The sequence below is a fragment of the Rhinolophus hipposideros genome (genome assembly GCF_964194185.1).
Source record: "Rhinolophus hipposideros genome assembly, chromosome: 5".
Classification (NCBI taxonomy): domain Eukaryota; kingdom Metazoa; phylum Chordata; class Mammalia; order Chiroptera; family Rhinolophidae; genus Rhinolophus; species Rhinolophus hipposideros.
The window spans coordinates 79,694,035-79,717,890 of NC_138051.1; the positions used below are offsets into that span (position 1 = coordinate 79,694,035).

General features: G+C 39.1%; 1 protein-coding gene across 18 annotated transcripts in view; it reads left to right on the forward strand.

Moving 5' to 3' along the window:
- Positions 1–23,856, forward strand: part of TTLL5 (tubulin tyrosine ligase like 5) — a 241,135-nt gene that overhangs the window by 179,415 nt on the left and 37,864 nt on the right. For all 18 annotated transcript variants that reach the window (XR_013993323.1, XM_081048131.1, XM_081048142.1 and 15 more), the window contains one exon: positions 3,989–4,206. Coding sequence is in view for 17 of the 18 variants with exons in the window: in XM_081048131.1 (XP_080904257.1) it covers positions 3,989–4,206 (218 nt within the window). In the remaining variant the exon portion in view is untranslated. The remainder of the gene's footprint in view (positions 1–3,988; positions 4,207–23,856) is intronic.

Genomic DNA, 23,856 nt, shown 5'->3' on the forward strand with positions numbered 1-23,856 from the left:
GTCTCCTAAGCAGTAAGTTCTCCTAACTTATTTTGTTGTCTGAGGTAAAGACTGATCCTATTACTATAGAACATCAATGTGCTGCCACAAAATTTGCATCTAAGGAGGTGAATTTATTTTTGTTTGGGATCTACAGAAGGGCTTACTTACATTTTGTGGCAGAGTGTGACTTGAACACAAATAACACACTAGGCACTGTTCAAGGCCCAGAGAATGGTCCTATTACAAGATTGTATCTCTGTGTAAACACAAGGCTTGCCTATTTTCTTGTATAGGAATTTATTGTTGCCAAAAAAAGATGAATAGTTGGTATAATGTGAGTTTTGTGTTTTTGTTTTTTCATTCATGGAGTAAATGTTTATTATGCACTTTTATGCACAAGTCATTCTAGGTACTGTGGTTGAAACCAATTAGTCAGATATAAATCCAGCCATTTCTAGTGTATATTGTCTTGAAGGGCAAAAAGTACATATATAAGTGGCTGTGATACAAGGTAGAATGTGCTAGATGTGATATGACACATACAAATAAATTTTTATAAGTGTTCAGAAGAGGAGAAAATTATTTCTGCCAGGGAGAATTAAGTAAATAGGATCTGGGGAACCTAAACATATGTTTTTGTTTTAAGAGTTTGCTTAAAACGAGTGAGCATCGTCATAAACCTGGAAAAATATGCTGAAAAATACATAACCAACTACCATTCCCAGATCACTACAGAGCGAGGCAGATTTGCATGTCATCCTGTCCTTTGGTTCCTCAGTAAGCTGAGGTGGAAGTTTGAGAAGGAATGGAATATTTGTTGAGTCTCTGCTGTGTGTGCCTGATACTTTATTTCAAGAAATCTTTATTGAATGCCTGGGCTAGATATGCTTATGTGATCTTCGTTTAGTTCCCAACAATCCAGTGAAGTAATTATAAATGCTTCCAAGGAAGCTAAAGCTTGGAGAGGTTAAGTAACTTGAAAAGCTTACCCCAATTTATAAGTGACAGAACCCCCATTTGAGCCCAGGCAGCGTTTAACTGCTAAGCCATGCTCTTTTCCACTTCCCTGTGTCTCTGCATTTCACTGATGACCTGATCTGATTTTGTAGCCATGTATATTGAACAGTCATTTCCTTCTTCAACCCAGTCTAATGGCTAGTCCTATACCCATCTGGTTAAAACTTGGGCTTATTTGCATACTTTGACTTGTACTCTGAGTTGATTTGTTACCTCCTTAAATCTTATTAGACGTCAACTTCCTTTTGACTTTTTAATAATTTGTTTTTGTAATTAATGCATACGTATGGTAGAAAATTCATAAAGGTACACATGATACCTTTAGTTTCCCTTCCACCCTGACCCCTAGCTAATCGATTCTTCTCCATGGAGTTTACCATTTTTTTTGGTATATCTTTCAGAATTGTCCTGTGCAGATACTAATGTGTGTGTGTGTGTGTGTGTGTGTGTGTGTGTGTGTGTGTGTGTGTGTTGATAGCGTATAATGATAAATATTATGTGTGTTTATTCCTTTTTCTTTTTTATACAAAGAAATTTACTAGACTCACTATTCTGATCTTGTTCTTTTCACTTCATTCTTGTGTTTAGATGTCCCAGAAAATGTTTTTTAAAAAAGAAAAACTCAATGAATTTGAAGTAAGGCTGTCAATCACAGCAACATGTATTGAATAGATGTTTTAACTAATGACAGTGCCTTCACAACATGAAAAATCTAAGTCAATAAAGAATATTTGTATTTCCAAGAGCTCTTTACTAACAATGGTTTCCCTCCTCTGCTACTCACCCAGTGAATTTGTTCATGGATGGCCAATGTAGAACTCTTCAGCCCTCGTTCTGATTTCAGTCCTCTTCCCCATCCTGAATGAAGCCTCTCTCAAGCATTCTTCACATCTAAGTTCATTTACTGGGATGCAGTGGTGAAAAACCGAAGCCTAGGGTGTCCGTTCCTCCCTCCCTCCTTCCTTCCAGTTGAGCTTCTCCCTCAGATTTTGAGGCCCTCAGATATGGAAACAGTGGTCGAGAGGAATGAATGGGTGTGTTCTAGAGCCTGGCCTTGTCCTCAGAAGGCTTGCTAGAATGGAGGCAGGGCTCCTGGGCCCTTCTGGACCATCTGAAGACCTGCCCACACGTACACACATTCCACAGAGCCGCCCTCCTGGCATTGCCCATGGACTCAGAGCTTTCTTTGTTCTACTTCTTTGGGTCAGAGATGGAGGTGAGTGAACAGCTCTTCAGTTTTCCCTTGGGTGGTTTGCAAAGGTGTGGAACATTCAGTCAGATTGGTCTGTTTGAAAATGTTCCAGTCGTCTACTTCTGAAATTGCTTTGATCTTTTTCAGGATTCTGTCAAACACATTTATTCCACATAAGACCCTAGATCTCCTTCATATCTCCCTAGGTCAGGACCTTTGGATACATTTCCCTGACATGGGACATTTCGAGGCATGAATGTAGAAGAGTTAAGTAACATTTTACTAAAGCTACCACGTTCATCTTTTTTATCTTAAAAAATAAAATTCACGAAGGACAAAAACAATAGTAGTGAAGTCTGTCTAGAAGGCAAATGTTTCCTAAGAACATCTAATCTTATTCCTTTAGGCCTTGCCATGAGGCAATGACATTTCCCTTATGTCTTTTATAGGCAATGTCTTCTCCAGTGGAATCAATTGCCAGAATCCTTTTAATTAAAAGTCCTATGTATTTTGTCAATTATTTTTCTCTTAATACTATTTCACATTTAAAGCTTTAGTAATGCATGCATATTAAAAAGCTGTGTTAATAGTATTGAAGGACCAGTAGCAAAATTTGTGATACAAAATAACTATTTCTAGTAAGGTAATAACTTGTAAGAATTTTTAAAGGATTCACTTGTGGAAGTATATACATTTACATTCAAACTACAGGTATATGTAGGCGTTTGTAATGTTTAGATGGTGATTTTAGGTCTTTATTTATTTGTAGGATTACCGTCAGAGCAGAAATACCCTTGTATTGATCTTGTATTCATGTGGTAATTTTACTTTAAAAGTGTTTGCAGATATCAATCTTGTGATAATCTTTAGGTCAACAAGATGTCACTATACCAGAATTCTACGAATAGCCCTTAAGGCCGGGCATGGTCTGGCTCCCAGTTTGTGTTCTGGCCCCCTCTCTCCACTCTCACCCTGGGCATACTGGCTTCTTCCATTCCCTCAGATGTGCAAACCTTCTGAAGGAGTACGAAGTTCTGTGAGTGGGCTCAAATTGAGGCTAGCTTCAAGTCATTTTTGTTCTGTGCTATATTTCTAATACTTGGCACCCTGTACCCTGTCGGAGACATTTGTTAAATATTTGTTGAATTTGGGGGCCGGCCCAGTGGCTCAGGTGGTTACAAGGGCTGTGCTTCTGACACTGAGGTTGTCGGTTCGATTCCCACATGGGCCAGTGAGCTGCACCCTCTATAGCTAAGATTGTAAACAACAGCTCTCTCTGGAGCTGGGCTGCTGTGAGCTGCCGGGCGGGTGGCCAGCGTGAGTGGCCGGCAACCAGAGTGAGCTGCCGTGGGCTGAATACCAGCATGGGCCAAGGAACTGTGTCCTACACAACTAGACTGAGAAACAATGGCTTGAACAGGGGAGGGTGATAGCGGGGGGGGGGGTGCGGGCAGAAGAAGAGGGGGGCACATTTGTTGAATTTAACAATGAGGGAAACTAAGACTGAGACCAAGTGCATAATTCACGCATATGGACCCGTACGCAGTACCCAGATGCTCTGATTCCGAGCCCAAAGTACTTTCCACAAGACCACGTCAGCCCTTTGCTTCAGGAGCTTCTTTCCCTTCCCGGACCCAGACCTGCACTGGCATTATTAGAGAGCTTTTCCTAACAAACGACTCTAACAGTTTCCCTTTTCCTTTTGTCCCACCAAAGGGTTACAAACCTCTTATTCACTTACAGCACCTGGGTTGTGAACGGCTGCTCCACTGCTTATCTTTTTTCTTTTACTGATAGGCAATCTTTGGCGGCCAGACACTACCTAACTCCAGTTTATGGACAGTGAATAATGGTGCAGCTTGCAGAATTTCAAGTGCCACAGCTAGTGGCCCGAAGCCAGCCGCTCTGCCACAGAGAGCGGTGCCACCCCCAAGTCCTTCCTCCTCCCTGGTCCCCAAACCTCCGTCCAGCCAGAAACAAGTCCTCAGAAGGGCGACATCCCAGAGAGCTTCCAAGTAAGTGTTCGATGCTCTTCTGTTCAATTCTTCTGAGTTATGTCCGTTCTATGATAATAGTACTCTTTATTTATGAAGGCTTCAAGACAGTTTGTACGGAAATGTTGAAAACAAGAACACCTGATGGTTAATAAAGGCTAACTCTGGTTCTCAGCTGTGGCTACAAATGAGCGTTGCCTGGGGAGCTAGAGAAACATGACTGTGTTGGGGCTCTTGCTGACCCTGTGGGAGGGGCAGGCGCTGCTCTGTTCGGTTCCCAGGGATTGTGCTGAGATGAGAGCTGCCACCTCCACTGGGTTCAGGATCATTGCGAGCCACCTCTTCCAGCCTCTGGCAGGAGCGACAGTCAGACAGTGTGGCCCTAGGTAACAGTGCTGAACTGTGGGCTTGGAGAAAGGAAATGCAAACTTCCTCTTGGAAGTCCTCTTCCCCTGCTCACTCTGCAGAGGCACATCTTTTCAATTTCATATAGAATTCAACACCCTTCCCCCACTACCCTCATTTGTTCACTTTTAGGCATTTGAATGGGAAGACATAGGATTGGTATTTCATTGGGAGGATTAATTTCTCGACAGTCTACAGGCTCTATGTGGAAACATTTTGGATACCATTAGTAGTATACGTATATCTCTTTTAACTCAAAAAAGACATTTCCCCACCGAATCAAATTTTTGTAGGTCACATCCTCACTCTACTTCCAGCCATTTTTTAGCTAGTGAACCAGAAATAGACTGACAAAGGGTGTCAGTTCTAACAGCGCTTCTCCATGTAAAAGTGGGGAACTTTTTCAAAGATGTCTTGAAGAGGCAGGCGTTCCCTGATGTATAATCACCTAGAAGATTTGTGTATTTCTCTTGCTCTCTTTACGGCTCCTCATTCATTTGTCCTTTACAAAACCAAATTGAGTTATAAGAAAGAATCCTAGGACATTGCAGAAACAGTTACTGTTTTTCCCCTTTGCACAGTGAATCAAATTCTGAATTTGGATTGCAAACAATCCCTTGTGGCTGTTTTAATGATATTGCTGCCATTATTCATTTATCCAACAAATATTTATTCAGTGCCTACTAAGTGCCAAGCACTGTTCTGGGAATAATTGGTATTGTAATGACTTTACAGAACTCTCTGGAGCCATAGGGAAGGGCAGTAGGAAGACTGCATTTTGTGATTGAAAGCCAGTGGCAAAGTAGGAAGGAAGCTGCGTGCATGGCCCTTCACCTTAGAAAGACTCAAATCCTTAAGGGTGCAGCCTTTGGAGCCAGGCTGCCTGTATTCACATCCCCACTCTACACTTTACTAACTTGAGACATTCAGCAAGTTACAAGTTAATCTCTTTTTTGTTTTTTTTTAAACAAACAACAACAACAACAAAAAAAGAAATATATATATATATATATATATATATATATATATATATATATTTTATTGGGGAAGGGCAACAGGATTTTATTGGGGAACAATGTGTACTTCCGGGACTTTTCCAAGTCAAGTTGTTAAAAGTTAATCTCTTGGCCTCAGTTTCCTCATTTGTGAATTGGGGCTATGAAGAATATCTGCTTCATAGGACAGTTGATAAATATTAGCAGAGTTAAGACAAGTGAAGTACATAGAATAAGACCTAGTACACGTCAGAACTCAATAAGCCTAGTTACCATCATAAGCATTCTGAAACCACACTGTTCTTCACAAGTGTGAGAAACCCACAGTTAGGTAGGACAGTGAGTCAGTGAGTCAGATATGAATGATGTTGAATTGGTCAGTGTGCTACATGTTTGTGGATTCTCCCGTTATTGCCAGGACCCTGAGGTGGCCCGTGAGGGCCCACGTGGCTAGCTGGTCTGCTGGTGGAGAGGTAGGCTCTGTCAGCAGGCAGCAGGGCTGGTCATTTAAGATGCCGCTCACTGCCCTGAACTCAGTGCTGGCAAGAGAACTCCACAGCCTTCTGAGGTGGAATTGCAGCTCTGTGGACAAACTTTGCTTTGCTGCATTTTTGTGGTTTCTTCTCTCTGACAGGCAGGAGTGTGGGAAAACCGGAAACAGCTCAGCACCAAAAATGCACAGAAGGGGGGATAAAAGCAAGATTTCTTCAGAATTTAAGAAATATAATCCAAGAATCAAAAGGCGTGCTGTGAGGCGCTGTTCCAGGAAATAGTTTCCAATTTGCCTTTAAAACTCTAGCACAAGCCTCTGAAGCTAAATAAGCTAGCACGAGTGGAGACCGTAATGTTCTCTCACTTCCACGTAAAGTGTACATTGTTGTGAGGGCCTCACTGTTTTCAGTATCCTCTTGACTTTTAACAAAAAGAAAAGCATTCTTTTTATCTGTACCGACTCAATGAAAAGTTCCCTCTATGAAGATGAAGTATCCAGATCGTTTTTAAAAATAATCTATTTATTTTAGAATAATTTTAGATTTACAGAAAAGTTGTAAAGATAAGTACACCCAGTTTTCCCCATTGCTAGCATCTTACGTGGCCATGCAACATTGGAGGAATGTGCCATATCAAGAAGCTGTCATTGGTACATTACTCTGAACTAAACTCCAGGCTTCATTTGGATTGAGGAAGTTATTTTTAATCTAGAGAAAGCTCTCATGGCTTCTCAAGTCAGGATCCTGAGTGTTCTTCTTGTTCTACAGTAATTCATGTTGACCAATTCAAGTGTTAGGTATTATTATGGTTAATACTAAGGTGGCATTTCAAAAAATTTTCATGTAACTTTTTAACTTCGTGCAAGCTGTGTTGCCTCATTAGCCGCGAGCTTATTACATTGCAGCCTTCACTCTGGCTCAGTACTGATTACTCAGGAACCCTCAGTTGTGACTGGTAATACTGAGTCACACTCAGGAATGCCATAGCTGCCCCAAGAGACACAACTAATGAGAAGTTGTAATGAGCTTTGGACCGTGCCAAGCCCTGTGTTTTGGGGGCGAACTTCAAACTTCTTTCTCCTAGCACAGAAGTTGGCATTAGACAAATATAGAAGCAATTTCCAAGAGCATCAAAATTTCCACATCCTAGAGGGTTGAGCTTAGAGAACAATAGAACATAAAAGATGGAATGTCGTTTGAATTTTGGTGCAAAGGGAATCGAGAATAAGAACAGTGGAGTCCTGTTTCTTTATGATAATATTCAGGTCACTTTTCCTCTAAAGGTTTCAGTTTCCCATCTGGAAAACAAAAACCACTGTCCCCACTGAATAATTAACCAAAATAACTTGTTTTCTGTCTATTCTGTTGAAAGCTTTTTTATGAGCACATTTGTTTTTTAGTCCTGATGCTTTACAGCCATTTTCATCATCCCTTGTTGGCCCAATGGTTCTTTGTTAGAGTTCTCCAATTCATGTACTTATATTTCTTTTAACTGAATCTCATTTGTCAGTTCTGTGAAGAGAATGATTTAGATTTTTTTTTAACCTTTTCCATAGTGCCAGTAGGCTTCCTTGATTTTCCTCTTTAATGTTTGCAACACTTCATAATTTAGTATACACTTCAGATCCTCCTCCGGAAATTACTTGTGAGATTTCTTCTAGGCAGTCAGCTGAACTAAGACGGGTGACAGTCTAGGAACAGCCACATGCATATGAACTGTCTCTTTCTTGTAAGTGACCTTTTTTTCAGAGCCAGGATTACACTCTCCAGGAAATATGGAGAAAGAAACCTGAGGAGATTAAAGTTTGCCAGGAACATGGGCAAAACTCATAGACTAGAGATGAATTTGAAAGGGCAGGGTGAAAGCTCTTGTACCTTGGGACTTCTCTAAAGAAAGAAAACTGTGTAAGAAACACCAGACTCAACAAAAGTGCTTTTCTTTAACCAGCTGGGATGAACTTTCCTTGCCCAGGTTTTAGGATCTTCTGCATCAGGGTGACCTCGGTGGAAATCGAAGGTAACTGTGGTGCTGTGTCAGCACCCAGGACAGTGGTGTTTGTTAAAGGCTGCTGGGGATGAGGAGGGAGCAAAGCAGTCAAAAGCTTGGCAGCATGGGCAAACCAAATACCAAAGAATCTGACCTGAGCATTTGGTAATGTCAGAAATATAATGAAAGGTGCCCAGAGATTAGTATCGTAAAAATATAAAAATAAGGATCAGGTTAAAAATATATGTGCTGTATCTTTTTAACATATGATTCATTTAAGTGAGGCAAAGTGATCAGGAGTTATAATGGTCCAAAAGTAGGTTCTTGTGAGCATAGACGGTGTCATGTTGTAGGTAGCCTTTCATTATTTGTAGTTTCAAGAAATACAATTGAATCTGTGGCATCTCCATCCTTAAATATAGGATTGTCTAAATTATGCATTTCCAAAAAATAGAATTTAAAAGGGTTCCTGGACCCAATTGCAACGTGGGGTGGGGTTGGGGTTTCCCCTCACATCAACAAGTAATTCTCAGACACCAGCAGGGTAATTGGATGAGTCTGTTCAATTCTGACACTATGTGCATGCACATAGCATCAGATTCCACAGGTTAAGGGTTCAGTCCTACAAGACTACACACACACACTTTGTTTCTCTCCCTCTCCCTCCCGCCCCCCGTCCTCCCTTTCCCTCCTTCCTTCCCCTCTCTCCCCTTACCCCCACCTTTCTCTCTTCAGATGCCAGCTGCAAGCCCAGGCTCTTAACCTGTGCTTCTGACCAACCTGCTATACGTTGGACGTTCCAACAACCCCCTCCTGTTCAGAATGCCAATCACAAGTGCCGGTTGTTACTTGTACTTCTGACCTACTAGCTATAAATCAGAGGTTCCCACAATCCCCTCCTTGAGTTTGATTAATTCGCTAGAATGACTCACAGAGCTCAGAGAAACATGTTACCTCCTAGATCACTGGTTGATGAGTATTGTAAAAGGATACAACACAGGAACAGCCAGATGGAAGAGATGCACAGGGGCAAGGAGCACAGAGTTTCCATGCCCTCGCCAGGCCTACCACTCTCCCCACATCTGTATGTGTTCACCGACCCAGAAGCTCTCCAAACCTCATCCTGTTGGGTTTTTATGGAGGTTTCATTACACAGGCACTATTGAGTAAATCATTGGCCATTGGTGATTGAATCAACTGAAAGTTCCTCTAATCACATGGTTGGTTCTCCTAACAACCAGTCCCCATCTTTAGGTGCTTCCAAAAAAATCATTTCATTGACATAACAAAAGACAACCTTTATCACACTCGTAACACGTAGGAAATTCCAAGAGTTTGAGGACCTACAAGCCAGAAGCAGGAGGAAGAACAAATGTGTTTTCTTATTATAAATTGTACTATCACAGTAATCATAGACTTTTAGTGCTGAAATATCAAGGAATAGAGACATAGTGGGGCTGCAAGTGTAGCAAGATACACCGGTGGTCGGTCAGTGGCACAGCCAGAACTGGAAACCACGTCACCTACTGTGCTTACCCCAGACTCTTCCCAGTGGACCAGTGATTTCAAAGGCCCCACCAATCTACTCAAATCCATTCTGTACATTAACTGGCAGATTAATCGTCCTAAAATATTGTCTTTGGGGAAATGCAATGTCAGCACTTAGGAACTCACACCCCTCCCTTTCCACACCAGTTTTCCCGATTAAATGACCAATGAAATACTCACAAGGAGGAAGAATTAGTGTCAGTCTCATGCTGAAGTGTTGGGGGAATTTGTTAGATGTAGAAGGATTGGATTGAAGAACAACATTGAGAGTGCAGTCTAGGAAATCAGTGGGAGGCCTGGAATACACCAAGGTCCTAGAGATAGGAAGAGGTGAGAGCCAGTCAGGGAATTTGCCACTTAGACTCTCTCTTCTACCAACCCTCTGCATTTGGACTTCAGTGGTGGCATTAGGAGATCTTAAGTCTTGCTTTAGGTACGGACAATGACATCAGTCAGAGAAGTAGTAACCACACCTAACCAAAAGTTGCCATTGGGGTCTGTATGGTCCAGTGGAGAGAAGTAGTACACAAGAGTCATGGGATGAAGGGTCTTCCTTTGTTGGTTCATATATGTGTAATTTAAATTAAAATCTTACTTCACATTTCTGCCCACTGGATGTTAAAACAGCTGTTAACATGGTACTATAACTGCCAAATATTTCCCATTTCTCACTTCTCTTCTTTCTTATCTGATTATGAAAACCTCTTTTTAAAAGATGTGGGCAGGAACTTATACCAACCTTTGGTTGAATCCATATCAATTCCTCCAAGATCATAAGCCCTTAATGGCAAACTTAGGCTTCTCTCTCTGAAGATGAGCAACTATTTTGAAATCTTGGAATCTGGGAATAGATGGTGTAGCTTAAAAGAAAGCTCCATGGAGAAGATTCATAGGAGCTACCAATCTCTGAAATAAGTTTAAGCAAGAAAGAAAACGACATTTTAGAAAATCCCTAATTTAAGAGTGAGTGTGTCAGTGTGTAGAGCTAGAAAAAGTTACCATACAGAAAAAACAAGCAGGTCAGGGAAGATTGCATGGAAATTAGAAATACCTGAGTGAAAAATGGTGTTGAACACAGAGAATAGAGATTGAGCACTGCAGAAAATTGAATTTGTGAAATAGAGGACAAATTTCAGAAACTCTGCCAAAATTCTGAGGAAAGAGTATACAAAGGTAAGATGAGAGAAAATATAGATTCAATCTGAAATAATGAATTCCAGAAAGAGAACATAAGTAATAGTCGTTATTGTAGGCAAAATAAGGCAAACATGAGGACATAAAGTGTTTTGAGCAATATAATTAATATTACTGTATTAATATTCAAGTTTGTACCCTGTAGAGCTACCATGGGATAGTTTTCTAAAGAACATTTCAATTAAATCCTCACAAATACAAATTATACAATCCTCATTTTCTGACCAGTTTACAATAAAATGAGATATTAAAAGTCTAGAAAAAATGTCCAAATAATTTAGGAATTTTAAAACACTCTTTTAACTAATTTGGGTCAAAATTATATTGAAAATAAGAATTGTACATAAGAGAGCATGGCAAGGATGCCCACTCTTGCTCTCTTTATCCAACGTGGTAATGGAAGCCCTAGCCAGAGCAGTTAGGCAAAAGAAAGAAATTAAAGGCATCCAAATTAGAAAGGAAGAAGTAAAACTGTCTCTGTTTGCACATTCATGATATTATATATAGAAAACCCTAAAGATTCCCAAAACCTGTTAGAATAACCAAATTTAGTACAGTTTCAGGATACAAACTCAATATATAAAAATCAGTTGCATTTCTATACATTAGCAACGAACTATCAGAAAGAGAAATTAAGAAAATCCCATAGCATCATAATCTCAAGATCCATCCACGTTGTCGCAAATGGCACTATTTCATCTTTTCTTAAGGCAGAGTGGCATTCCATTGTGTATATATATAGCACATCTTCTTAATCCAATCATCTATCGAAGGACACCGGTTGTTTCCATGTCTTGGCCACTGTAAATAAAGCTGCAATAAGCCAGACAGAAAAAGTCGAGAACCATATGACTTCACTGATATGTGGGATATGAAACTGAAAACAACAAAGGAACAAGACAAACATGAAACAAAAACTCATAGACACAGACAACAGTTTAGCGGTTACCAGAGGGCAGAAGGGATAGTAGAAGAGGGTAAAGGGGGTCAAATATATGGTGATGGAAGGAGAACTGACTCTGGGTGGTGAACACACAATGTGATAATATAGGTGATGTATTACAAAATTGTACATTTAAAACCTATGTCATTTTACTAATCATTGTCACCCCCAATAAATTTTAATTAAAAAAAAAGAAAATCCCATTTACAATTGCATCAAAAAGAACAAAATTTAACCAATAAATTTAACCAAGGAGGCACAAGATCTGTACACTAAAGTTATAAGACACTGATGAAAGAAATTAAAGAAGATATAAATAAATGGAAGGATATTCAGTGCTCATGGATTATAAGAATTAGTATCGTTACAATGTCCATACAACCCAAAGCAATCTACAGATTCAGTGCAATTCCTATCAAACCAGCAATGGCATTTTTCACCAAAAAAAGAAAAGCTAAAACCTGTATGGAACCACAAAAGACTCCAAATTAGCCAAAGCAATCTTGAGAAAGAACAACAAAGCTGGAGGCATCACACTTCCTGATTTTAAACTATATTGCAAAGCTATAGTAATCAAAATAGTATGGTACTGGCATAAAAACAGACAAACAGATCAATGGAACAGAAGAGAGAGCCCAAAAATAACCTCACGCATATATGGCTCCATAGGTTCACATTTAATATTCTCCCTCTGCTTAATCACATAGCAGTGGTAGATAAAAAGCTTAAAGAAGAAAACCAAAAGGACAAAGGAGCCAAGAATATACAATGGGGAAAGAACAGTCTTTCAAATACATGGTGTTGGGAAAACTGGACCCCTATCTTATATCATACACAAAAATCAACTCAAAATTGATTGAAGGCTTAAACATATGACCTGAAACTGTAAAACTCCTAGAAGAAAATGGGATAAACTCCTTGACATTGGTCTTGGCAATGATTTTTTGGATTTGACACCAACAGCAAAGGCAACAAAAGCAAAAATAAACAAGTGGAACTACATCAACTTTAAAGTTTCTACATCAACAAAATGAAAAAGCAACCTACCAAATGGGAGAGAAGATTTACAAATCATTTGTCTGATAAGGGTTAATTTCCAAAATATATAGAGAACCCATATAACTCAATAGCTAAAAAAAAAAAAAAAAAAAAAAAGTCCAATTAAAAAGTGGGCAGGGAGCTGAAGAGACATTTTCCCGAAGGCATACAAATGGCCAGCAGGTATGCGACAGTGTATTTCACATCACTAATCATTAGGGAATGGTGAATCAAAACCACAAGAAGATAGTACCTCGTCACCTGTTAGAATGTCTGTTGAAAAAAGACAAGAGATAAGCATTGGTGGGGATGTGGAGAAAGGGAACCCTTATGCAATGTTGGTAGGAATGCAAATTGGTGCAGCTACTGTGGAAAATAGTATGGAGGTTCCTCAAGAAATTAAAAATAGAACTACCGTATGATCTAGCAATCCACTTCTGGGTATATATCCACAGGAAATTAAAGCAGCGTGTTGAAGAGATATCTGCACTCCCATTCATTACAGCGTTATTCACAATAGCCAAGATATGGGGAAAACCTACATGTCCACCAATGGATGAATAAAGGTGATGTGATTTTATAAAATAGAATATTATTCAGCCATGAGAAAGGAAATCCTACCATTTGCAACACCTGGATGGACCTTGAGGGCATTATGTATGCTAAGTGAAATAAGCCAGACAGAAAAACAAATATTGCCTGATACTACTTAAATGTGGAATCAGGAAAAAAAGAAAGTCAAACTCATAGAAACAGAGAGTAGAAAAGTGGTTGCCAAGGGCTGTGAGTTGGGGGAAATAAGGAGAGGTTGGTAAAAAGGTACAAACTTTCAGCTATAAGATGAGTAAGGTCTGAGCAACTAAAGTGACATATGTTGGGGGATCAAATATATGGTGATGGAAGGAGAACTGGCTCTGGGTGGTGAACACACAATGGGATTTATAGATGACGTAATATAGAATTGTACCCCTGAAATCTATGTAATTTTACTAACAATTGTCACCCCAATAAATTTAAAAAATAATAATAATAATAAAGTAACATATAGTGGCTATATTTGATACCACTGTATTATATCATTGAAATTTTCTAAGAGAGTAGAACTTAAATGTTTTCACCAAAGTAAATAAACGAGTAGGTGATGGATTTTTAAATAAGTAGATATAAGGAATCCTTTTACAATACATATATATATCAAATTACCACAATGTACACTTGAAATATCTGAACAATTTTATGTCAATTATACCTCAATAAAGCTGAAGTATTTTTAAAAATGGAAAAAAAGTTCTACATATCAAATTTTATATTTTAAATGTAGTTAAAGATGTACTAAAAGGTAAATTCATAACCGTAGCGTTTTTGTTGTTAAGATACAGAAAGATTGAAAAGAAATCAACCAGGATACAAATAGCCAATTGGCTTCAACTGATACACTGGCTTCTGCTGATTTTCCAGAGCATCGTCGTGTAGCATCGTCGTGTTGAAAAGAATTATGAGGACTTCTCTGAGCTTAGCCAGAAAGAGTGCTTTGTAGATTCGTAATGTCTACCACAGACAGAAAAGATGCTAAAGTGTGAATATGCACACAACATGTTTGTCATACTTGAACTAAGCTTTCATCTCTTGAAGTTAGAAAAGGGTCAACAAAACAAGCTAAGAAAAACAGATCAAAGGAAATCAAGAAGAAAAGCAACATAAAGAAAAGCAAGCAAGAAATTTAGTTAAGTTCAAAACCCTATTCAGTTTGGGTACGGGGACAGGGAAGGAAAAAATAAACATAGCTCTGCCAGAAAAATAAGAGAATTAGAAAGAAGAAGGTTTTTAAAGTTGGTAGGGGAGATTAAAAAATTATGAGAACACCGTGCACCACTGTACGCTACTAAATTTTAAATACTGGATGAAAGGTAATATTTTTAGAAGTAAGAACTATCAAAATCGGTTCTTGAATAAAAAGCAAACCAAGTAGAGGAAGGTAGAAGTTGTAAAACTGTCCAAATTTGTGTGAAAGAAATAAGGTACACGAGTAGGCCTAGGAAGCAATTTTAAAATATCATCTCTAAAATAGTTTTTTGAATCTTTTTTCTGAAATCTTTGGAAGTTTCCAAGTACCCGCAAGATACAGTTGAGAGTCCTTACTCTTACATTAATGCCTTCTGCAGTCTGTCCTTCAGCCTGTCTTCGGCCTTCCCTGTACTGCTCTCCCCCAGCACCGTCTGTTCCATCTTGTGCCTACATGCGCATGTCATCCCCTCTGCACAGAAGGCTCTTAGCCCTCTTGAGTCTAAGTCCTGCCTTTCATTCAAGATCAGGTTTTAATTTATCACCTTGAGGCTTTAGCAACTACCTCATTCTCAACTCAGCTGACTCTACCATCTACCTCCTTGTCTTATTTTTTCTTTTTATATGTGCTCTGCTTCCCGTAAATCTCGTAGGGACCGATAATCGTGACGCTCTACCTCATATATATTAAATGTCCACTATGTTGTGCAATGCTCTGGATATTGATGATAACACCAATGGACAAGAGAGACATGAGCCCTGCTTTCATGAAGTTTATTTTTGTAAAAGACGAGATAAGTTCAGTCCCCAGCCCCTGATATAGCTCAAACTCCTGAGTTCTCAGGAAATGGTGGTGGTGGTGATGGTGGTGGTGACATACTATTTTGCATCAAAGTGCATGCATCAAGGATCACTAAATAATGATTATCATTAGTCATTTATACTATGTAGAGTGTGTGTGGGAAGCAGTACAACACAATTACTAACAGGCCAAGGTTTCAAATTAGATTTGAATCCTGGTTTCTTCACTTAATTGACTTATTTAGGGATACCTCGAAGCTTCTGTTTCATTATCTGTAAAAGATTACCTTCATCATGGAGTTGTTCTTAGGATTGAATGAGGTAATTTATTTCCCTGACATATATTAAGTGTCCAGTGCGTGCTGGTTGGTGTAATTGTAATTTCTGCTGCTGCTGTTGTTCCCTATTAAAAGAAATCGCATTTTTGTTGTTAGTAAGATGATATCCATAAGTATGATTTGGCTTTAGTTAACAAGGCTATGGAAATTCAAACACATTCTGATCTCCAGAACACTAATAACTCTAATGACTATTGAAGGCAAAGGCTTAGTTTCAAACAAAACAAAAGATTAGATTTGGACCTACTGACTTCCAGTCAAGTTGGCTCCATAAGTTCACACTTAATATTCTCCTTCTGCTTCAAACACATAGCAGTGATAGATAAAAAGCTTAAAGAAGAAAACCAAAAGCACATAGCTGAGTTCAAAACAAGGGATATGTCTCCCTGGCCCCAAGATACACAAAAATAAATGAGAATCAATGAACGAGGCTGCAGCAACAAGCGTTTTGAACTCTGCTTTGGAAGCAGGCAGTGGCAGGAGGCAGGAGCTCAGCTCCTGTGGCACATTGGGGCCTGCAAGTGCCCTGTCCAAGAGGAGAGACTAAAAATAGGCTCATTAATTGGAAATGAAACAGTGATTTTTCACCTGGGGATGATGTTGGCGCTGTCTGGAGTCATTTTTGGTTGTCATAACTGGGCGGCAGGGGGTGTGGCTACTGGCACCTGATGAGTGGAGTCTCAGGATGAACAGGATCGTTCCCCTCAACAAAGAATCATCCAGTCCAAAGTGTCAATAGTACCAAGGCCAAGAAATCCTGAGCTGAAGAAGAAAACTGGCACGGGCCCTCTTTATGTGAGATAATGGGCCTCCAGGGTCAGGAAGATAATAAATATACGCTTGCAACGTCATGTCTTAGAGCTCATCTGGATTTCTTAATATCACTGAGGCAAGAGCACCAAAATAACAATAGAAAGTCTGATTCTGGACTGGGATCACGGGGACTGGGTGGAGGCAACTATAAAAATCTTCAGACAGGGAAGGGTGAGCAAGTAGAGAGACAAGGGGGGAAATGATTTCTATTCAAAATGAGCCTGCAAACCAAAATTCCAAAACACATGACTAAATCTAATGCTAAGACAGGTTGCCAACAGAATCAACAACTAGAACATGAATTCCTTACAGATGGAATTAACATTTTTTGAATGGTCAGACATGTTGAATTATGTATCTACAGAATAGGAGTGTCTTGCGGAACATGACACGTGACTTTAATAGGAGTATCAGTAGAGAGACCTGAGGGATAGGTGGGCAAGCAATACTTTAAAAAATAACTAATAATTTTCTGGAATCGAAGAAAGATGTGAGAGAAAGACATGAGTCCTCAGCTAGGGAATTCATTCCATGTACCAAAATAAATGCACTTTTAGATGCGTCATCGCGAAACTGCAGAACATTAAGCATAAAGGGAAGTCTCACATACTACCTAAGAGAAAATTCATTTTACAAAGGTACACAGAATACCTGGATTCTTCTCTTTAACAATAATAGGTAGCTGAAGACAAGCACTAATAGCTTCAAAGTGCTAAAATAAAGTAACTTTCAGCCTAGAATTTTATACATAGCTAAACTGTCATTTAAGAGAGAAGGCAAAATGAAAACAATTTGAGATATTTAAAGGCTGAGTGTAACACCCATGACCTTCACTGAAAGAACTAGGAAAGACTGTGTAGGATAAGAGTGAACACAGAAGTGTTGGATGACATGAGGTACAAAAGTTTTATAAAATGTCAATCAGTGTTATTGACTATACAAATAATTGTTGGTCTTTAAAAAGATAAAACACGTTTAAGGCAACACAGACAAGATTCAGGACAAGAGTATTCAGTGGATAGTGAATGTATTACCGGTCTATGTCAAGTTTAAGGCAAGACAAAAATATGGAATGGATTCACACTTTCTTACACAAAAAGAGCTAAATAATTGATATAGTCTGTAGCTTTCAAACCAAGAAAGGGAGAAAGAAGAGAATGTAGCAACTTTATGAATCCAGTGGAAAGCAGGAAGGGGGAGGGAGGGATGGAGCTAAGGAAAAGGATGGTAGATGGAAAATAAAAACTAAGGTGAAAATAAATCCAAATATATGAATAATCACAATAAATGTTAACAGATTATACTCTTCTGTTAAAAGATAGATTATCAAATTATATTTTTAAAAAATGTTTCTTACAGGTTGCTTAAAAGAGATATATCTAAAGTAGAATCTCACAGAAAGGCAAAGGATTAGAAAAAGATAAGTCATGCAATACTAATTTGAAAGAAAGCTAGTATAGCAATAGGTAAAACAGAATTAAGCAAAAAGCATTAATAAGGATAAAGAAAAGCATCTTGTATGTACTTAATGTTATAAATTCAAAATACATAAATCAAAAGCTGACAAAATTATAAGGAGATATTGGCAAAGCAGCAATCATAGTGGGTGATTTATTAGGTTGGTGCAAAAGTAATTGTGATTTAAAAGGTTAATAATTGCATATTTTACTTAGGTCCATCCATATTGTTGCAAATGGTAAGATTTTATTCTTCTTTATGGCTGCGTAATACTCCATTGTATAACTGTACACCTGAAGCTGAACAATAATGAATGTCAACTACAATTTTGTATATATATATATTAGGAATAGAGGCAGTGGAAATGTAATGCGATGTCAGAAGGATAGTATATGTGGGAGGGGAGTTATTCATTGTGTGAGGGATATAAATGATAAATGTTTAACTGTTACGTTGTTTTGTACACCTGAAACGAATAAAAGTTAAAAAGAAGTAAAATAATGGCAAAAACCGCAATTACTTTTGCACTAACCTAATATTTAAATGTACTTCTATCAGTATAAGTAACTCAAGCAAAATTTTCTGAGGACTTTGAATATTTGAAATGCAGAATTAATAGTGTGCTTTAATAAGTGGCTTTTACATTTTCTGCAACATGAATGGATTTTGAGATTGTCATGCTAAGTGAAATAAGTCAGAAAAAGTCAAGAATCATGATTTCACTCATGTGGGGTACAAAACTGAAAGCAACAAACAAAAACTCATAGACACAAACAACAGTTTAGTGGTTACCAGAGCATAAGGGGAGAGCTGTAGAAAAAGGGAGCCAAATATACGGTAACAGAAGGAGATTTTACTTTGGGTGGTGAACACACAATGCTAATATACAGATGATGTATTATAGAATTGTATACTTGAAACCTATACAAATTTTATTAACCAATGTCACCCCAATACATTTAATTTAAAAAATCATCTTAAAGTAAGTGACTTTTAATGTTTTTGACCAACACTTATGATTGAAAAAATACATTTTATATGCAACCCAGTAAAAATATCTATATATGTATATGAAATAAAAATTTTACCAAATACTATTCCTCGTTCTTTTGAAAATGCTGATTATGTCCTCTAAATTTTACAGTGCCCTTATGAGTCGTAATTCACAGTCTGAACAACATTAATAGCTATGCATAGAGTCCCGGGCCCAAAAGAGAGAGTATACATTCTTTTCAAGTATACATGGAACATTTACAAAATTCCACTCATTGTCACAAATGAAGGCTCCACACAAGCAAAAAATCAGTATCAAATAATTCACACTCTTTAACTATAGTAAATACACTTAAATTAGAAATAATAAAAAGAAAGTTTTTTTTAAAGGCTTTGTGTTTGGAAATTTAAAAAAATAGAGTACATAATACTCATGTATTAAGAGGTAGTCGTAATGAAAATCATAAAATGTTGAGAACTGAATGGCTGTAAAAGTCCTGCAAATTTGTGGGATAGCCAAAACTGCACTCAAAAGTAAATTTGTAACTTTAAATATGTTTATTAAAAAGACAAGACATATTGAAAATAAAATGAGTTAATCATTTAACTTGAAAAGCTATAAAAAGAACAACCATAAATTAATCAAAATAATATAAAAATAAAGAAATCACCTAGAGCAGCCTGGTACGTGGGAAAACATGAGAGAAGAGTGCCTCATCCAGGGTTTGGCACGTGATAGGTAGTCATTAAAAACTTGGTGAAAGCATGAATAAAATTGACAACACAATAGAGAGCACCACCTCTGAAAAGGTTAATAAATTTAAAAAGAGAAAAGGCCCACATAAATAATTTTAGGAAAAAAGGGAATGTAATGACAAATATAGTGGATTAAATAACATGTTGCCAGCATATTTATAAAAAGGAGTCCGATGGACCATTACTCCACAAAAGTTGGCTTCACTAAGTGTTCCTTGAATTGGTTTTGGAACCAGACCCAAGTTAATGATGTTCTAATTGTTACGTGCTAAGGATTAGCATATTAGGTTCTGTTTGTGAAATGCATATGTAATTCCTGGACTGATAGATAAAAGGAAAAGGCACACATACATAACACCTGTGTGCACGTCGGTATGTTAAGGAAAGTTGTAAGATACTTAATCTGTGAGTAAATGTTTGCTTAGAAGAGTCCACGTTCTTTCTTTTGGAATGCAGTTCTTTAACCGAACTTGCATCTCAGGATTTCTTCTCTCAGTTGGGAATTGAAAGAGGTTGATTGTCACCTGTATTTTATAAAAATGATCTAGTTTGGGGGTGTTTCTTTTCAGGACCTTCACAAATGCCACTGTGTGTGTTTGCCGCAGCCCTGCGAGGTCAGCATTTCAGCTCTACTCTTCCTGTAAAACCTTGAGTATTTTCTTTCTGTGGGTCCTTCCTTCTACAGAAAGGTCATCCCTGATGTGATGGCATGAATCCAAGATAAACTTTTACCCGAACCATTGAAATAGAAAACTAGTACCTCTGTGTTAGAGATGTGGAAAGCCTTGAAAAGAATCTGAAGAGAAACAATATAGCAGCAAACCACAGTCAACCTTGTGAAGTAATGAACAAAACAGATCTTAAAGAAAGGATATCACTTTCAGAAAAGTTTCCATTGATCAAAATAATGGAGAGGGAGGGGGAAACAGAGGAAACCACAAATAAAAGAGCTAAAAGGTCCACGGGAAAAAGCACATCAGAAACCTTACCAGCAAAATGTATAATGGAGATTTTGCTCATTATAACCCTTATAGACTGGTGATGATATGTTATGTGGGCCGTCTGTATGGTGTGGTCTTGATGCCAGTAGAATTCCTAGCCATCCGTTTGATCCGCTTGTATTCCCCAAGTAGAGACCTGCACTAGAAGAAATCTTTCAAAATGATAAATACAGGAGATGATTTGTTTGTAATGCGTTATTGAACAGCTTCTTTGAAGGGCCTAGAAGAGCTGTTTTTGCTTACTCAGAATAGGAATGGTGCCCGTGGCAGACTCTTTCTTGGACTTCAGGAAAACGGAAGGGGCAAGAGGAGTAGACAGGAGTGGAGCGAGCGAATTGAATTCTGGGTTAGGAAGGGTACATTTAATATTTAAGAAAACTAGCTAGGAGCATGTCTGAAGGAAGGTTACTGCCTAAGTTGAAAAGAGCACGTCCCTCACTGTGAAAGGCATTCTTCTAATTTTTTGTTGGTACCATTCATGACCACATTTTTTTTTTTTTTTAAGATTTTATTGGGGAAGGGGAACAGGACTTTATTGGGGAACAGTGTGTACTTCCCAGGACTTTTTTCCAAGTCAAGTTGTTGTCTTTTCAGTCTTAGTTGTGGAGGGTGCAGCTCAACTCCAGGTCCAGTTGCCTTTGCTAGTTGCAGGGGGCACCGCCCACCATCCCTTGCGGGAGTCGAGGAATCAAACTGGCAGCCTTGTGGTTGAGAGCCCACTGGCCCATGTGGGAATCGAACCGGCAGCCTTCGGAGTTAGGAGCATGGAGCTCCAACCGCCTGAGCCACCGGGCCAGCCCCATGACCACATTTCTCATCTCAGTTTTTAAGCGACTCAGTTCATCGGGAAGCCCGCCCTTCAGCAGATAGTTCAGGCCCTTCTCTGCCGATGAACTAAACCCTTTACCACAGCTGATTATTTTAGTGAGCCTCTGGCTGTCAGCCTTTGACCATCCATCCAACACCTCTCCATCTCCTAAAACTTGTACCATTTCCAAGAAGAGCAATTAAGGAATGCTAGTGGGGCCAGATGGCCTCATTTCGGGCTCCCAAGTAGGATCTGGACTCTAACTTTTGTATAATAGAAAGTTAACAGCACCTGTCTTGTCCCGTCTTTTCAGTGTTGCTCACCACAGAACTCTTGATACTTTCATAACTTCAATTTTTCTGAATTCACCCTTAGCCGTATTTTGTATGTACTATAATCAGAAAACAGCAGGGAATGGACTGCACATTTAACTTTTGCATTCAGGTATTTAGAGAGAAAGTACAGTTTCAATAAAGTGGCTGATTCCATTTGCTGCTCCACTCAGGATAAGAAAGGAGATGTTTTGTTCCTCCAGTCAGTCTCATTTCCCGTGAGCCTCTCCGCCAGGAGGAGCAGCCCCCTGTACTATGTTTTATTTTCTTGTTCAGAGACACAGTTTATGCAACACGGCCGCTTGCTATAAGCCAACTGCTTTATTTGGTGTACAATTGAAGAAAGGGCGATTCATTCTGATGCTGGCAGAAAAAACCGTGTGTGTTAGATTTATTAAGAGAGAGTTTGTCAATCTCAAAATGAGACCTTTCTTCCCAAAGGATTTTAAGAGTAATTGTGACTATGAGATTTCTGCCTTGTAGGCTGCCAATTAATTACCTTTTGACTTAAATAGCAAATTGCTGTTAATCTACAGGTTCTGAATGTCTTGTGGTCATTCTTCTAGTTTTGCACCAGTATCACATACTGAGTTAGAGTCCGTGACTCTTCGATTTGATATTTCTGTGTGTAGATAAACTTATAGTGAATGCAAAGATTGTCAATATTCCTAAGTAAAAATAACAACACTAATAATTATGTTTATTTAGCCCTTAATATAATACCAGACACTGTGCTAAGATGTTCTTTTCATCCACCCTCTGATTTTCTCCTTGAAACCCTATGAGGTAAGTCCTTTTATCCTGATGTGAAAACACAAGAACTGACTTAGAGACAACCAAGGGAAAACATACATACCTTCTTATATATTCCCTAAAACACAGGTATTCCCAGGAAAGCAGCAAAGAACCATTGCAGGAGCAGATCAGCAAGTACAAATGAGCATACAGGCTGTAGGCAAGCTGTATTTCCAGAGTTCTCATTTAGGACTGGCTTGTGCAGAATTGCCATGTATTTTCCTAAGGAAATGATGTTATCACAACAAAAGCATATTTACCCATAATGTGCCTAGTGTAGTAATAACACCAACCCAAACCATTTTGTGTACCAATGTTTTCATGGAAAAATTCACTCAGAGTTTCCCCTTGGATGACTATGGATACATTTCTCCAACACCGGGGGAGTGGGGACCCTATGCTGGAAACAGTTAGAATTCATTAGAAATGTTCAAAGTTGGATTCAGTGGTGGCTCCCAAGGCCTTTGATGGGTGTTGACACAGGGAGGAGGATGGAGAAGTGAGTGGAACTGGGTAGAGAGGGCACATAGGGTCAGGAGATCTTGGGTGAGAAACTGGAGAAAGCGTGTGAGAGTGAAGGGTAGGGTGGGTGCTCCAGAGAGGAGAGGGAGAAGGTTAGAGAGTTTAGGGACCCAGAACTCACTAGGTCTATCCCCTCAGATAGTTCCTTGTCCATGGCCTTTGTTTCTTCTGCTCATTCCACAATTTTGCCTGCCTTCTTCCCTTCTTACTGCTGACACTCAGGGCTTCCCCTTTGAAACTCAGGTCAGCCCCAGGGCTTTTCCTGACTCAGCTGCTCCTAACACAGGCGAATGGCCCTAAGGGTTTTTAACTTCTATAAAAGAAAGAGCCCATCCTTGGCCCTCTAGAACTTTTCCTTTTTCACTTGGACCTGGAATAGCAAACATCAGTCTACAGATACTTTGGGTGCTTTGGCAGCGGACGGGGGGGGGGGGGGGATTCCCTAAGGAGCTGAAGTAAAATTCATAAGTATTCCAAGTAACGGGTGAGGCTTGTAGGAAAGGGGAAACGCCCTTTGCTCCTTTTGCTCCTCTGCCTCTACGGCATCTTCAAAATGAAAGTGGACGGAGTGGCACTGGAACAAACTGCAGCTTGGCGGGGTTGGAGGTGGGGAGGTATGCAAGGCAGTATGATCCATGCATCACTCCTGAGCTGTGTTCTCAAGGGGCTTG